The 18,353-nt window shown below is 35.7% G+C and overlaps 1 protein-coding gene across 1 annotated transcript in view; it reads left to right on the top strand.

Moving 5' to 3' along the window:
* The window catches only part of LOC149779070 (uncharacterized), a 30,651-nt gene extending 13,831 nt beyond the window's left edge, over positions 1-16,820 (top strand). The window contains exons 5-7 of the mRNA XM_089939625.1: positions 1,116-1,176; positions 6,962-7,230; positions 7,868-16,820. Of these exons, the coding sequence (XP_089795751.1) occupies positions 1,116-1,176; positions 6,962-7,230; positions 7,868-8,357 (820 nt within the window). The 3' untranslated portion in view covers positions 8,358-16,820. The remainder of the gene's footprint in view (positions 1-1,115; positions 1,177-6,961; positions 7,231-7,867) is intronic.
* The last annotated feature ends 1,533 nt before the right edge of the window (positions 16,821-18,353 follow it).

The raw sequence follows: 18,353 nt of genomic DNA, 5'->3' as shown, positions 1-18,353 counted from the left end.
GGGAACCAGACTATACCTATGCTTGAAGTATACATGACGCCATCTATTCTTGAAGTATACACGATGCCATCCCTCATCCAAAGCATTGGATATTATGCACATGGCAACAAAATGTGCATCAATTTACTCTAGCATGCATCCCTGGTGCACAAATGTGTGCAAAGGGAAACACTGATAAACATAAATATGGTAGAGAAAGATTGATTGGCTCATTAAACAGTGTGAAAGGTCATATTGGGTCACAGTGGCATGAAAGAAACTTGGTTGCATTGATTGATTATTAATGCGTCACGAAAATGAGGAAATCTTTGAACAGTTAACCACATGTAATGAAGAAGCATAGCAGATTATTTCTCAGGACATGGGAAGATCTAGGATTGGAAGGTAGCAGGAGATCGAAGCTACATACTATCTGTACCATAAAAAAAGGCACAGAACTGAATGTGAGGCTGTTTTCAGGCATTCGCTCAAGTGCCAAAAACACATTCTCTGAAGATTACGTTTACACTGTGTCAGTGAGTGGAATTAATATTAGAACAGTTAGTCTGGTGGGTGATATTTTCTTGGCATATTCAAAAAAAAATCTTCTTGGCTCCGTGTTGTGAGCTGCCAACCTGAGAACAATATTTGCAAACAAACATTTTTCTTGTTTGGCAGGAATTTTCGCAGTAGCATTGTTTATAGTGAATTGTCTCAATCAAAGATATTCCTAGATTGCATGCACCTCTGACCAAGGAAGGATGGATCATTGTTTTTGTTGTTGAAAATATATCAGTATAATGTGTTGTATATGTTTGCTTATAAGTTGAGTCCAACTGAAAACTGCTCAGACCCAAATCTGCCAGCACTTTATGTGGGGATAGATCTGGGTCTTTGCAGTTTGTTAGGAGTGGTCGATAGAGCAAACAACATCAGCCCAGATCTTCAATGTGAATGTCAGATTATGGTTTATGTCGTTTTCATTTTGATATGTATCATACATTTGCTGTCTCTGATGCAAAACATGATATTTTCCAAATTTTATACCTAAATTATCGAACCCTGACATTTATATTTGTAAACCTCTCCCTTCCAATCCTTAATTTACACTTAACAGTTGTTTTCTGTGACAACAGGTACACTCAGGACCCCAGAGACCTGTGGGACTGGTATGAGCCCTATCTTGAAGATGATGAGGTATGTAACAGTCAGATGGGCAATACATAAAAGCAACAGTAACCTTGACAACCCTTTTCAGTGCTGTTCAGCCATAAAATTTTCTTAATATAGACAAAAACAACTTTAATGAAAACTATATATGTTTTCATATCAAAATTGAAACACATCCCAGGGAAATGTTTTAGTTTCAGTTAGAATTGAAGCACTGTAATTCTACTAGGAAAAAGAATTTTTAACATTGACTTGAAGAGAAAATATCCAGAATTGACTACACGGCACTGAATTGGTTGGCACATTACAATTTACACATTACAGCGTGTTCATATTTGAGAATTAAAGCTGTCTCAGATGGAAGTAGAGTGATCTTGAGAACAAGAAGAATGAATCAGACATATTCATTAGAGGAAAATTAAAGAAATCCGATGAGTTTGACATGAAGGGAGAACTATACTGTGATTAATATATGCTTACACATTTGGATTCCTGTTTGGAAGTGAATTGTACTGGTCTTCATATATTTCAAGTATAGTGGCCACTTTAATAGATAGAATGGTTCCATTCCGTGAAATTATTTTTGATATGGGAAGAATTTCCATGGTTTCTGGCACAAAAATGGCAGCCAGTGGAGAGTATCTTCTGATTGTGGAGGTTGTTGTGGGAGGTGAAGAGAGCAAGAAGACCTCAAAGTGCACGTGTTGCAGCTGGAACACCAAATTGCGTATTGATTCATTCGGCAAGGATGTCTTTTATCATGCTGTTTTATCCTCCTGGTCATATGTGGCCATCCATTAATACAAGTTTATTATATCTACACCTAAAAATACTTGTGGGGTTGACTTGAAACTTTGCACACACACACACACACACATACTTTTCTCATGATCTGGTTGGTCCTAAATGAAAATGGTTCCACCTGTAAATCCAGTATGACCACAACAGTGGCCATCTTGAAAATGTCATTATTCTTCTCCAAGAAGGGATGGTCATATCAACCAATATATTAGCTAGAAAACGTCTCATGAGGTCTAGTTGGTCTTGAAAATTATGTTATCGCCTCTCCTTCAGAATAGAAAAACATACTGCTAATGGAGTTTCCACCAGAAGATTTTTATGTGTAGTGTGTTGTAAATGAATGGATGATTGTATCCACAAAAGCTACCTTAAAAATTGCAACTCATCCTGATTGCAAAGTGGTATTGACCTTGAGTTTTCACCAGAATAGTTCTTACAATGTCTAGTTGGTCCTCAATGAAAAGGGTACTGATCTGACATCGAGTATGGCCAACATGGCAGCCATCATGAATATATAGTTGTTGCTACTCCTAAATGGGAACTCATATTAACTTAGGGTTCTCACCAGAAGACTTTTTATGATGTCTTGGTCATAAATGAACGATACTGCTAATCTGTCAAATATGGCTGAGTGGCCATCATGAAAATCTTATTATTACTACTCTTCCTGAATGGATAGCCATATCGATGTGGAATTTCCACTAAAAGACTTCAATAATTAATATTTAGTTGGTCCTAAATGAAAAGGGTACTGCTCTAAGGTACAATATAGCTGTCTTGTTTGCCCACAATGAAAATTATGCAAACTGATGTTAAATATGGCCACCATGGTGACGTGTCTTGAAAATGTTATCTCCCACCAAATGGATAGCTGGATCAACATTAATAGACTTCTTATGATACCTGATTGATTCTAAATGAAAATGGTGCCATTTGTACATCAATAAAGGAGAGTGATGATGTCTTGTAAGAGAGCCATCAAGGAGAGTGATAATGTCTTGTAACAGAGCCAGCAAGGAGAGTGATGATGTCTAGTAAGAGAGCCAGCAAGGAGAGTGGTGTCTTGTAAGAGAGCCAGCAAGGAGAGTGATGATGTCTTGTAAGAGGGCCATTAAGGAGAGTGATGTCTTGTAAGAGAGCCATTAAGGAGACTGATAATGTCATGGAAGAGAGCCAGTAAGGAGAGTGATAATGTCTTGTAAGAGAGCCAGTAAGGAGAGGATGTCTTGTAAGAGAGCCAGCAAGGAGAGTGATAATGTCTTGTAAGAGAGCCAGCAAGGAGAGTGATGATGTCTTGTAAGAGAGCCATCAAGGAGAGGGATGTCTTGTAAGAGAGCCAGCAAGGAGAGGGATGCTTGTAAGAGAGCCAGCAAGGAGAGTGATAATGCCTTGGAAGAGAGCCAGCAAGGAGAGTGATGTCTTGTAAGAGAGCCAGCAAGGAGAGTGATGTCTTGTAAGAGAGCCAGCAAGGAGAGTGATGATTTCTTGTAAGAGAGCCAGCAAGGAGAGTGATGTCTAGTAAGAGAGCCAGCAAGGAGAGTGATGATGTCTTGAAAGAGAGCCAGCAAGGAGAGTGATAATTAATGTCTTGTAAGAGAGCCAGCAAGGAGAGTGATGTCTTGTAAGAGAGCCAGCAAGGAGAGTGATAATGCCTTGGAAGAGAGCCAGCAAGGAGAGTGATAATGTCTTGTAAGAGAGCCAGCAAGGAGAGTGATGTCTTGTAAGAGAGCCAGCAAGGAGAGTGATGATGTCTTGTAAGAGAGCCAGCAAGGAGAGTGATGATGTATTTGAAGAGAGCCAGCAAAGAGAGTGATGATGTCTTGTAAGAGAGCCAGCAAAGAGAGTGATGTCTTGGAAGAGAGCCAGCAAGGAGAGTGATACTGTCATGGAAGAGAGCCATACAGGAGAGTGATGATGTCTTGTAAGAGAACCAGCAAGTAGAGTGATAATGTCTTGGAAGAGAGCCAGCAAGGAGAGTGATGTTTTGTAAGAGAGCCAGCAAGGAGAGTGATGATGTCTTGTAAGAGAGACAGGTTGGTACATAGAAGGATAAGAAAAAAGAAACTAAAGCGCTGGAAAGTAGACATAAAGAAACACGTAAATGAAAACAAGATAGTTATATATAGATGGATATTTAAAGTTATTGATAAAGAAGAGAGGGTGAGAAAGATCTTCATTTTATACACACATACCATTGCCCATCTGACAAAAAAGTGCTGCTGTTCAAAGTAATAGTGGTGAGTATATCAAGAATTTTTCTTTTTTCTTATCAGTAAAGGCTTCAAAATATTGTTATACTATTGGATAAAGAGATTATATTTTTAAATGGTTTAATAATATTCACTGAGTGATGAACATTCATAATTTTAAGAAAGTCAGATATATTTTTAATTGTAATTACAAGTTTTGTTTAAAATCAACCAATAGTATAATTTTCAGGCCATAAATTTGTGCTCTTATCCTTGCTGTTTTGTGTCTGCAGGCGTTAGACAAGCCAACAGGCAGGGTGTTGCTCTAGGCTTCAACAGTGTGGATGTGAAGAAACAGGCCTCCTACTCAACCTCAACCGTCTTCCTCAGTGTCCTCACTGGACCTCATTTTGAGGTTATAATTTGCATTGAGCTAGGTCTCAGGGGAAGACTAAAGGGGTCTTCCTCTAAACATGTACAAATGGAGTAATTATGCTCATAATTGGTGTATGGATTAAAAAAACTGATCTTAGCATTTGTACTTAACTATGAAAAAAATCGGGGATATTAGGCAATAAATTTAGCAGGCAGTGCAATATTAATGTGCTTTGTGATAGACATTTTTGTATTAATCAGACCTCTTTTAGAGTATACACTCTTGTCCCTAGATCTTTCCATTAGACTTTATTATCAGAAGAAAATAATAAGCAAATTATGTACATTATGAATGAAATTCTTCTTTAGTCAAATTAGAACTAATATACTTTAATTAGGGGTTATTATAGTCTAATTAGGGGTTAAAATATTTAAGTTAGGGGTTAATTAAGGCAATTACAGTTCAATTTGGCTTGGGATGGAATTGATAGCTACCTCTTGCAACTCCTGCACCATTAAAGTAGTTAAAAAAGAAAGACTCACTAGCATTTCATCTCAATTGAATAGCCCCTATTTGATATATGTTAGTAATCAAAATTTAGTGTTACAAGAGAATAAATTACAGACTGCAATGGCATAGTTGGTAACATATTCGACTTGTAATCCAAGGGTCATGGGTTTCATATTTCCTAGGTCGGGGGGCCATGAGTGGCAGAGTGGTCTAAAGTGCTATCCGTTACAGATCACTGCCATCTCACCTCTGTCTGCGTGGGTTCGAGTCTCGGATTCAGTCAATGTGGGTATGTGAGAAAGCTTGCCAGTAGCTTCTCGTGGGTTGGTGGTTCTTTCCGGGGCTTTCCAGGGTTCTTCCTCCACCATTAATACTGGCTGCCATGTATAGCCTATCATGTGCTGAAACATGGCGTTAAACCCAACAACAACAACAATTTCCCAGGTCAGCCCCAGTCAGTTGTCTTGGTGTATTTTTGGGGAAGGTACTTAACTCCGATATCCTTAGCATGATGCAGTCTATAAATTTGCTAAAAGTGCCATTAAAACCAACCAACCAGCTTGTCCTAGATTTGGATTAAGAAAGTATTATTGATTCAAGAGCTCTTCAAAATGTGTAAATATTTACTATACAGGGAAAAGCTTCATTATTATTTTAAAGTCAGCCTGGGTTTCATTTCACCAGCATAAGTCTTAAGTCTAGAGTTGTAACATTTCATTGGTCAATTTAAAGTCGGACTTAAATTTGAGCTAATCAGATTGCTGGATTCTTAGCTTATATTCAAGTCAAGAATAAGTTCTGTTGGTGAAATTCAGGTCTGGGTTTAAAGTGATTGCTATATCCAGACAGTGATAGTTGATTCCAGAAACCTATGTTGGGTTTGTTTGAATTTTTTTATTTGTTTGCATAATTGGCAGATATTTAAATGTGTACATGCAGCAGAAAAAAATCTTTGCAGTATGTTTCTTATTTTCTCTAGTAGAACTTTACAATAATGATAGAAAAGAGACAGTCAAGGTGTTATTTCAATATTTTATTAATTCCGGTCTTTTGTATTTTACCTTGTTTTTGATCATATTGATCTCTGCATATCAGATTGAAAAAAGACCAATTATACAAAATGAAAACCCAACCTATTTTCGTGGAAAAATTAATTTTGCTTTGAAAAATGTTCTATTTTGAAAAGGTGGCTTAAAGCCAAAAGTTAACGAAAACATTTTAGTGGCCAAAACTTCAGGATTGTTGTGAGATGGTACTACACATGGATTGATTATAACCAGTGAACTGCTTGTGATATTCCTGATTGTTGTGAGATGGTACTACACATCATTTGATTATAACTAGCAAACTGCTTGCAATATTCAGAATTGTTGTGAGATGGTATTATTATAATTACTGTCAGGCTCAGACAAGTGTATCAATATTTTCAAGTTTTTTGTATTGAAGATGATTTTAACTTCTAAATGGAGAAATAACTCAAAATTGGATCATGATCTAAAAGGTCGAAAGTGAGTTCAGATAGTCTCTACTTTAACTGATGGAGCATTGTTTCTTATTTTTGAAATATTTAAATCCAAACTAATATCCAGCAACATATCACTTGTGTATCAAACTTCATTTGTTGAACACAGGTGGGTCGAGGGGGTGGGGGAACTAGAAACTGACATGGTTCTGGTATATTTGTGAGCAATTGTATTTATTCTGGAAATCCTTTCTTTCCATACATTTTTTCAAAGCAAAAAGAAAACTATTTTGTTTCAAAATGAGGAAATTTTTAGAGGTACAGAAACTGTTGAAATGTATTAATTACTGTGTCAGATATGATGATAGTTTATTAGGATTGTTTTTTCAGTCCACAAAGGGGGCTAGAGCAAGACCCAGGGTTATTTTAGTCATGAAACCGAAATCTCACAATGTGAATCTTCTCTCGTTTCAGGAGATAGATGTCAAAGCTGGAGGTGGCCATGTAATGATTATTGGAGAGATGATTAGACAATGGATGACCAAGTTGGAATGGTACTCAACTCTCTTTCCTCGTATTCCTGTCCCAGTTCAAAAGGATATTGATCTGAAATTGAGAACTTTGAAACCAGCAGCAGTATTGATGAAAGCCCCAGAGCCTTGTGAGAGGCGAGAACCCAAGCATATACCCGATGAGGATTTGAATTTTGGAGAAGCAGAAAGGCATGCTCATGGAAAGATAAAGTAATTGTGGCTTCTTTTTCTTGTTCCTTTTGTGTTTGTTAGTGCTTTCGTCATATTGACCTATGACCTACAAAAGCGAAGTTCTAAGTGCTTTTTATCTTTGTATTTAGATTCCTGGATATAAAAGATGAATAACTGTTGAGTTACCCCTCTGGTGGCCAGGTGGTTAGTGTCCACCTTGGATGCGGGAGGTCGTGGGCACAATCCCCGACAGAGTCATACCAAAGACTTACAAAATGGTACTAACAGCTGCCTCGCTTGGCGCTCAGCATTAAGAGGTTAGTGTTAGGACTGGTCGGCCTGGTGTCAGGATAATGTGACTGGGTGGGACATCATGCTAAATTGTTAAAGCTACGTTAAAAATCCGAATCACTGTTGAGTTAAATCTGTTTTGAAGCTTCCTATAGTTAAGCAATCTCTTGTCATAAAAAGCCACTTCTTTCATGTTTCTTACACCTTATAGTTGAAGAAAATAAAACCAGTAACCAGGGATTCATTTTAGTAGGTCATTTCATTGTCTGATATGCCTACAAGAAGTATGTTTGACTAATTATAATACAGTGTTACAGTTGGAAATGTCAGGGTTTGTTTTGCTATTGATTAATTATAAGTTCTTATTTTGACATTCTTATCATAGGTCACCAGTTGACAGCCAACCAAGACCACGACCAAGGTCACCACCCATGCCTCGAAGAGTAACCCCTCTTAGAAGGTCCCGTTCGCCTCGTCGAAGATCTCGCTCACCTGTAAGGAGGACATCACCACCACAGCGTTCACCATATAGAAGATCCCCTAACAGATCCCGTTCACCACGTAGATCTTCTCCAAAGCACAGGTCCCCATACAGGGGTTCAGCATCTAATCGCCCAATGTCAGATATGGACTTTGCTAGGGAGTTAGAGAGGGAAAAAGAACGGCAAAGGAGAGAAAAAGAAGGCAGAGACAAGGATAGAAAAAGGTCAAAGTCAAAAGACAGGAACAGGTCTATTGAGAGATTTAAAGAGAGGTCACATTCTGATAAACATCGTTCTAGTAAACACAGATCCAGATCACAATCACGAGAAAAGAAAAAGCACAAAGAGCGAAGACGGTCTCGTAGTAGAGACAGAAATGGATACCTGAGCTAACCAAACACAATGCTAATGAACAGTGACATATTATTAAATTTTTATTACATAGATTTTTTTTTAAATTCCTGATACATAATCAGGTTTTAATCTCACTTAATCGAGTTCATTTGGCAATCTGTCATTGAATTTTATTTTTACAATCTTAGTAAATTATTCTTCGTGAGATATAGTAGATGATGGTTCTGCAACCTATGGCATGCATGCTGCAAGGTGGCATGTCAAGAGGTTTTGTTTGGCATGCAAAGGGCAGCCAAAAATCTCGATTTTAACAGTTTAATCTCTTACTGGTGTCACAGGCTTGTTCATTTTGTAATTAATCCAGAAAAAAAGTGGCACACTATGCAAAATCGGTTGCTGACCCCTGTAGTAGATGTGTATTAGATAGCATCTATTAGGGTCCAAAGAAGTATTTCTGACTGGAAATTGCTCTTTTCATTACCAGAAAAGATGCTGAGAATATTTTTAGAATGCTTTGTGGACAGTATAGGCTTGTTTATTCCTTAGTGTTGGATAATTTAAGACGGGGTTCTTAATAGTTTTAGTGAATTATTATGCAGATATCTTGCATCAGATGAAAAGTTTTTGTTGCCTTTTTTATGTCCCACGACAAGTGTGTAAGGAGGTTTTATTGTTCGTTTCTACTGTCCATCACACTTGATTAGGTTTTGTTTGTCAGAGTCTTGTTCACTTTTGGATGTAGCTTGTCAAAAATTGCAGGATGGATAGTAGTTGTTGTTACCTGTCCTTGAAAAGATTGTCATTGTAACCTGTATTCCATGCCTCAGCAACTTTGGTTATGTTTGCGTGGGTCACCTTATTGGGCAATTGTTGGTAGCCAAGTCCTGCAACTTTATGCATTGATGCAACACCAGCATGCCAAAATTAGGTCACTGTGACACATTTTGGTGCCTTGGTAACTTCTGTGTAAGATTGTTGTAGGTCATTTGCTAGCTGTCAGGACCTACATCTTTGTGTGTGAATCAGTCTTAGTACAACATTACCTCAAAGTAGGTCACTGTACTGGGTGTGCTTGTTCCATGAACTTATATAATGTTCAATTCTCAAAACATGAATAATAATATCATTGAAACAGGTGGTCTACTTGCTTGTCCTTGACAGACCACATGATTTATTTTCCTTCAGAATTTTAATAGCCAGGCAGTATTTTGAGCAGCTAACAATCTTTTTTATACATCAACTCCTGATCTTTACAGAATTTTTAGACCCTTGAAATTTTTGGCCCTTTTAAAATATTTTGTTATTCATACATACATGACAGGGAATTCCCAAACAGTTAAACTCAATCTGTTTAATTTTTCATCAGGTCATTGTGATTTTCCAATTTCAGTCTTTGATAATGTTCATAATAATTGTAGTGGTGACTGGTCAGTTAGTTTATCAACTTATTCCAAGATGGTACAGTGATATACTGTTTCAGGTATTGGGAGAAGATAATCACTGTCATAAGTATATTTGTATTGGGATTTAACTCCCCAATAATGGCTACATAGTTTTGATTACAAGTTAAGTTCATTTTAATATACAAAGTGGTTTTGATACACCATCCATTAAAAGAAAAAATCTAAACATTTTACAAGTTTGTAAAAGGTGTATACTATTAAGAAAATGGTAAAAAGCATAAAATATTTATGAAGTGTTGAAAATTCTTTTATAAACCACATTCACTCACAATTTTAACTGTTGATGTATACAGTAAACTGTTGAATTGGTAAGATATGTAGTTGACATGGGTGCATTGCCAAATGATAACTGCATAAATTTATGAAATTATAAAAATTCCAGAATTTCCAGTTTCGATTCAGCTTGGACATATAATTTTATGATTTTTTTAAACTCAAAGGCTTGTCAAAGGGAATTAAGCAAATATACTGCATTATTGTCATCATTCCATTACAAAACCTGTGTTAGTCTGAGCTGATTTATAATTTAACTTGTGCCTCTATATATCTTGCAAGTTTTAGACTTGTCATATAGTTTTCTTAAATTTTTTGTATTTTTCTTGGTCTATCAGAGGGAAGCAAATAGATTGTATTCACGTCTTTTCTTCCAATAAGAAAATCATGACCTAGTTTGTATTGAAATGGAAATACTTGCTTAATGCATCTCATGTTTAATATTTATACAAACCATAGATGCAGATATACATGTATATAAACTTATTGCAGATAATTATGAAATGTTGCCATTGTATTGCTTTTTAAGGAATTTGTAGAATAATTGGTTGGTCTGACAAATGCTGTTTTCACAAGTGAAAAGATGCAGTGCACAAGATTTTCAGGTTATCTGTGAGTAAGATATGTAAAATTTGTAATTCCTATGTACATATATGTGAATCATTGTCAAGTCACATCTGTATTCATCTTTCTGTATGTATCAGTTGTTTATCCTGCAAAAGATTTCTCAAAGATAAATGGTGTTCAAACATTTATAATAGTGTTATTTTCTTTATATTCATGGATGTAAATATATATGGTTTTCTGAAGTCCTATGTTTCTGTTGGTACTTAATTTTGTAAAATGGGAAAGTGCTTTTACTGTTTCCATAGAAGGATCACATTTTGTGAGGTCATTAAATTTGTGGTTGATAGCAAGTAGTAAATTCAGATGAATTGATTGCTTGACCAGAATTGTGTTGTATGGAGATATAAACAAACCATGAAGTAAGTCTGGCTTTTTTTTTGTAAATAATTACTATTAAATTTGCATATTAGGCATATGTAACATATCAAACTATGATCACAAGAAACTTCAAAATGGTAATGTAGCAAAATTAGGTGTAGTAATAAGTTAAAAAAAATTCATACCATCATATGGAAGCATTTAATTCCAGTAAGTACATAATCTGGTGGAGAGAGCCAGGATAACTTGGTTTGTGGAGCATTGGACTTGTAAATCAAGGTTCATAGGTTCTGTGCCTGCCCAGAACAACTTATATTGGCTGCCTTATTGTGTCCTAGGAAAAGGCAATCCCATTTCTTTGACATTATGCAACCAAATAAAGTGCAGGAAGTTACTTGAAGCATTGATCCATATTATCTAGTGGGCATGATTCTCACATTATGAATTTATGATTCAGTGTCCATATTATGGATTTTCATTTAAATTAATAGGATAATGGCAAAATCCACATTTTAGAATTATAATTTTTCTTATTTTAGTTCAATCTTAAAATAATTAAGAGAATTTCTGGGTCCATATTTCACAAGAATCATACATTAATGTAGTTTAAGTGCTCATAATGTAAGCCTATCTTAGCATGAATAGGGTAATAAACCAAACAAGTCATCATGTCATAGTATACAGTTGTTGAAAATTCAATTTTTAATAAAGCATTTCTGAAATAAGAGCACATGGTAATTACTAAATTTAAAATGGAACATATTTATTAAACCATTGTTTACAGTGTAGCCTAATCCATTTCAAACCATTGTCAAAATTCCACGTTGCACACTTTTCACTTGCAGCTTCTTTTGATTGGTTTTCTTGTTTTTCATGAATATGCACTTTAAAAAATCATTAAGAACTTGATGAAATAACCTTATGTACATCAAAGAAAGTGAGTTCTTGATTAATTGATAAGTGACTGTTTGGAAGGAAAAATCAGTGGGTCAACCTTTTTAGTAGATATTATCTGGAATTGGTGATTGGTTAAGCAGGTTTATGCATATTAATTTGAAATAAGTAGATCTTGTCACAGGCAGCCACAGGTGAAAGTGACCATAGTGATTTTAACCGGTCACTTGAGACGATGGTGTAGTCATGAGAATACCGTTTTGTATTAGGACTTTGTATATATTATGACCCTGTGAACCAATTCAAGGTCACCAACTAGGCTTTGATGAAAATCATCACATCACATTGTGCTTGGGCTGTTTGGGTTTAAATATGTCACTTGGCAATGTTTTACATGTATGAAAGGGTGAAGAAAAAGTGTTGGCCATATATTTTTTTATCACATTGCATTTTGTCTCTTCAGGCCATTGAATAACTTTTTAGGGATTTTGTGAATTAAAACCAAATTCAATTTAAGGATTATTTGAAAATATCCTTGGTTAAGTTCGGTTTTCAATATTCTATGGAGTTAAGACACCTGTTTGACTTGCATTTTTGTCTTTGCATACTGAACCAAACTTTATTCGTTTGAACAAACAAAAATTAGGGGATCGATACATTCTTGGTTACTTTATAGATGCTGATCTGTAATATTTGTGGTAATGTAATTGTGTAAATAATATCACTTGTCTTTCAGTCTGGCAGTATAACAGGTTATCTTTGTAGTAGTGAAGTTTGACAAAATTTTATGAAGGTATGAACAAATTGCAACAAATTGAAATCAGATAGTGTGATATTCTATTTTTATCTAAAAATTCAGATTGCTAAGGTGCATACATTGTATCATGATAAGTTTCAAAAAAGAAAGTACATTTCCTTAAATTTGGATACTTAATTTACTCATTACAAACTAATTGTTACATTTCCAGGTCTTTAGTACATTCTGAAATTAACCTTTGTGAATGTGAATGCCGTTTTGGAACAAAGACAGTACATAGAAATACACTAACCAAAACATTCTGCATACTTTAAAATATTTCTTGCCTTTATAATTTTCTTGTTTGATAAGGATTTTACATTAGATATTAAAGCAGTTGATTTTGTATATCACCAAATCTATGAATCCATTTTATATTATATAATCGGTGGATGCGTAGCTATTTATGTCCCTAGAAGACAGATGGTATTGTGTGTCCTTTCGTCAGTAGGTCCATCTGTCCATCCATATATCTTTAAAATATTTCTTGCCTCGTTTTATAATTTTCCTGTTGTTTGGTAAGGATTTTACATTAGAAATTAAAGCAGTTGATTTTGTGGATCACTAGATCTATAAAATATGTTCAAATTTGCAGCTCACAACAATGAATACATTATATAGTATGTAATCAATGGATGCATAGCCTTTTATGACACAAGAAAACAAATGGTCTTGTCTGTCCTTTCATCAGTAGGTCCATTTGTCCATCCATATATCTGTCCTGAATGTAGGTTCTTAACAAGATTGCACAAAATCCATATTTACATGTATATGTAGATGACCTGTCCAGATTTTCAGGTCATTACAGCAATTTTCTATTTTTTTGGTACACATTTTAACTTTTTTTGATAAAAAGCGTGTTAGCGCAATCAGGCAGAAAAAAACTCTTGAGTTAGACCAGTAAAAATAGATTGGTGTATTTGCATTTTCTCTAGATTGGGTCTGATCAGATTTTCATGCAGTTATATACAAGAAATTTTGCAATTTTGACTGTTGTTCATAAGGGACATACATGCTTTACTAACATATTTTCCTAGGCAAAATATAGGTCACAGTAAACAGTAGTACACAGCCACACTAAATGTAGGTCACTGTGATGTACTTGTCAAGCATACGTGACCATGTACACATTTTTATGGTCATGTCTGGGCTGCTTTTAATCATGAGATTTTATTGATATTACGAGGTTACTATAATTAAGCAACCATACAAAAAGCTGAAAGTTGGTCATTATGACCTAGTTTTAAATACCCTAATAGCCATGAAAACGATGCATGTTTTGGTCAGATTCAGGGATCCTTTTTTTGTTTTTCAGTCTTCAAATTTGTATACAATGAAACCTGTCCAGATGGTTATCTTTATATAGCATGTATAATGGTCATCTAGTATCAGTGGCCATTCTGGACCCCCCCCCCAATTTCCCACATAAAAATCTTGTATATAATGGTCACCTGCTTTCTGTGGTAAGCGGCCAGGTGGTTTTGAATCGATATATAGACGGTGATCTATCAGTGTATGAAAATTAAACTTTTGCTGCATGAGGAAGGCATTGTTTTGATAAAAGTGCATCATGTGAATCAATCTGTAAACATTTCAATTTTCACTTTTACTAATTGAACTCCCGAGTGGCCGAGTGGTCTAAAGCGCTCGCCGTTATGGATCACTGCTATCTCACCTCTGTCTGCGTGAGTTCGAGTCTCAGGCTTGACTAACGTTGGTACATGAGAAAGCCTGCCAGTAGCTTCTCGTGGGTCGGTGGTTCTTCCCGGGGTTTTTCAGGGTTCTTCCTCCACCAATTACACTGCCTATCTTGTGCTGCAAAATGGTGTTAAACCCTACAACAACAACAACTAATTGAACTCCACTCACACTGTCAGAGTAACAAGTATCAGTATGTCAAATTTGAAGGCATGATTATTTTAATCAGTAGGGCCAAGGGGAAAAGAAGCTCATGTACTAGATGTTAAGAAAAGCAGTTGTCACAACAGAAATGCGAGTTGCCTTTTGTGCCAGTTGTGTATAATTCAGTCTCTATGCGTGTGAATAGATGAAATTCAGTCTCTATGCCTGTCTTAGATTAAAAATGTTCATCCTTGAGGAAAATAAGAGAATCCCTTTCCATTAGAGTCAGGGGTCATTCATTATTTAAAGTCTTGTCTGTAAAGACAGTTTTGGTTCATCTGCTGCTAACAATAGCCGTATATGGCTTTTTTAATTTCCTAATACATGATATGCATCTGTAAGCTGTTAAATAGTGAATTAGTGTTTTGTCATGATGCAGGAACGAACTTGAGTGATTTCTTGTAAGAATGAGTGAAAATTTAATTTGTAGGAAGGATTTAAGTGAATAGGATAAAGTAAATTGCGTGGAATGTATGTTTGTGAGAAAACAACATATACATGTATTTAATGATTTTGTTGAAGCATGCAACAAAATAAATCAACTGATAATGTAATAATAAAAATAGTAATAGCAGTAGTTGTATTGTGTGTATGGTATTCAGAAGCAAAATTTGAAAAGTGAATTTGCCTACAAAGGTCTCCTGTGTACAAAAACCAGTTTGGCTTTCTCCCATATGTGGACACTTAATGACTTGTTTGACTATGTGAACGCTGCAAATGAGCATTGGCAACTCTGCTATGATATGATACGTATCATGAAAAATGAAAACAAACCAATGATAATTGTTGCTCTAAAACCGAGTTTTTACGAAGTTTTCATTGTTTAATGATGAATTATTGAACAAGTTGAATTTTTGGGTTGAATTTTACACCTTTTATTGAACGTATACAGTTAAGTTTACATCTTTGATCCAGTATTGTTAAATGGATTATATTGTCAAAATATGAGATAAATTTGATAAAGTGCAAGATACATATATATTACTTAGGTGACCTTGGATCAGATTAGTTGAACTTGTTACCACTCTGCAGTCCTTTTTAGACCATTCCAATGGCCTATTGGTTGGAGCATCTGCCTCAGATACAGGAGGTCGCAGGTTCGAACAATGGGTGAATCATACCAGAGACTTGTAAAAATGGTACTAACAGGTGCCTTGCTAGGCACTCAGCGTTAAGAGGTTAGTGTTAGGGCTGGTCGGCCTGGTGTCGGGATAATGTGACTGGGTGGGACATCATGCTACATGTCGGCGGCATGATGTCCCAGTGCTTGACATCACTATAAGCTGTCACACTGCAGACATCGTAGCGATATGACTGAAAAATTGTTAAAGCTACGTTAAATCACACACACACACACACACAGAGGTTAGTGTTAGGACTGGTTGGCCTGGTGTCGGGATAATATGACTGGGTGAGACGTGATGTTACATTTATGTGGCATGATGCCCCAGTGGTAGACATCACTATAAACTGCCATACTGCAGACATCGTAGCAATATGACTAAAAAATTTTAAAGCTATTTTTAAAATACACACACTGTAGTCATTTTCTTTTCTGAAGTTTTGATTATATGATCACCATAACAAAGCAAGAGTAAAGTTGGCATTTTGAAGTCACTTCTCCCTCTGAAAAGCACGACATGGTCTGAGTTGATAGTCAATTTCCTATATACTCTGTATTTCAGCTTTTAATGATTGAATGCATGCATGTAAGCCTGTAAATGCATGACTGGAAAAATAACAAAGAAATGAATTGTTCATTGTGTCATGCTTGATGATTTAATCGTATATTATGTCCATGAGATTGATTTGTGACACTCAGAATACTGAGGACATTTTTATATGGCTTGTTAAAAGAAATTATTTAATGCAGAAGAAGTAGATGGATATAATGCATATATTGGATAAATCCAGTAAGGACAATATTACAGTATAGCTAAATGTATGCATCGCATTTTTGTATTGATGATGACAAGGTTAATATTTACTTCATTTATTCTAAATCTGTAAACATCTGCAATATAATCATAGAATGAAAAAACTTATAAAGACATGAATACTCCTAAAAACAAGTAAAAAATAACATTGAGAATGATGACCATTATCTTTCATTATGGCAGTTGTCTCATATTCACTTGCATAAGTGTTTTTACCAGCACATTTACACAGTGAGCAATGTAGAGAAATCACTTGCCATTCTGAATATACCAAATAAAATATTTTTGTTGAGTTTCTTTGATTTTTTTATTTCCAAACTTTTAGAAGCCAAAGATAAAAAACTAAACATGCCCACTTGTAATTGATGTCTTGACAGGTAAAGTCATTGCTTTGATGTTGTTTAAAAACAGTTTCAAATAACACCTATAATTAAAACCAAAAATTGTACTCGTCCAGTTAGATGACACAACAGAAGTTGGACATTTCATCCACTGATTATTTGGTTTGTGTGCAATTCTTTCCACATAACCTCACAATAACTTGATAAAATGATTGTACTGTAAGAGAAAAATAATTCTACATACGTGAGGCGTGAAATGGTTGCAGACCTGACCAACCATAGCAAAAATGCGTTTCCATATAATATAAGATGAGCTTCATTTGCCTTCAATAGTCTTTACAGGCGAGTTGCCCTGTTTCTGAGCTCGTTTGAAGGTTTAAATCTAAAGGTCGTTAACCAACCATAGCATAATGATTTCTGTACAACAAAAGTTCTACTTTACTTGCCTTGGCTAAACTATACAGGCATTTTCCTTGAAAAAATCACTTGATTTTTTCCCCCCAAAATTATTTCATCATTTATCCCAGTGTTCGAGGTGTGGGGGTGGGGGAATAACTTCCTTAATTGGATAAAAGAAGAAACAGTAAACTTGTCCTTTTCATGTGCGTACATCGCTGCTCTACCTCAGCCTCACAGGTGACGTTGAAATTATTTGAAAATGAAAGCAGATTTATGTGGAACAGGGTTGCATGCATATAACAGAAATCCTAAATATTATAGAAATGACGTTGACTACTTTGTCAGCAGGGGGCCCCTAGTGGCCAAGTTTTCTAAAGCGCTAACCGTTACGAATCACTGCCGTCTCACCCCTGTCAGCATGGGTTCAAATCTAGGGCTCGGCCAATGTGGGTACGTGAGAAATCTTCCAGTAGCTTCTCGTGGGTCGGTGATGATTTCTCCACTATTAATACTGGCCGCCATGTATATCCTATCTTGTGCTAAAAAATGGCGTTAAACCCTACAGCAAGAACAACAACATCTTTGTTAGCAAACATAATATATTGGGCAGCATCTATTTTGTTGAATATAGTAAACATTTTAGCTAACCTATTTGTAAGACTAAGCGAGTTTGTGATATGGCCATGTATTTTTGTCGTGTTTTCTGACGAACTTTGTCGACTTCAATTGCAAACGTTAATCGACTCACCAAAAACAGAATTTGCCTAATTTGACAGAAAATGTGGCTTGAAAATTTTCAGTTGTGTACAAATGATGTAGATCTACTCTAAAACAGTCGCCGTTACTAAAATTAGTAAAAGAAGAATTCGAAATTAGGTTTTCGCGAAATGTGCTCAAGAGAACGTCAACATATTTGACAGATAGCAAGCTGGCTTAAAGGGCTTTAAATATGCTGATTATGCATCAAATATGGCAGCTGTGTCTGAAAATAACTTATCAAAAGGTCATCAACATAATTTGACTTGATTTGACTGAACTCTACTTGGCATGGAGGCCTTTAAGGCCTATCCGCAATGAAACCTTAC

This window comes from Sinohyriopsis cumingii, chromosome 17, assembly GCF_028554795.1.
Source record: "Sinohyriopsis cumingii isolate HCF-2022 chromosome 17, ASM2855479v2, whole genome shotgun sequence".
NCBI lineage: Eukaryota > Metazoa > Mollusca > Bivalvia > Unionida > Unionidae > Sinohyriopsis > Sinohyriopsis cumingii.
The sequence above is the reverse complement of the archived record's forward strand: the minus strand, read 5'-3'. Positions and strand labels throughout refer to the sequence as shown.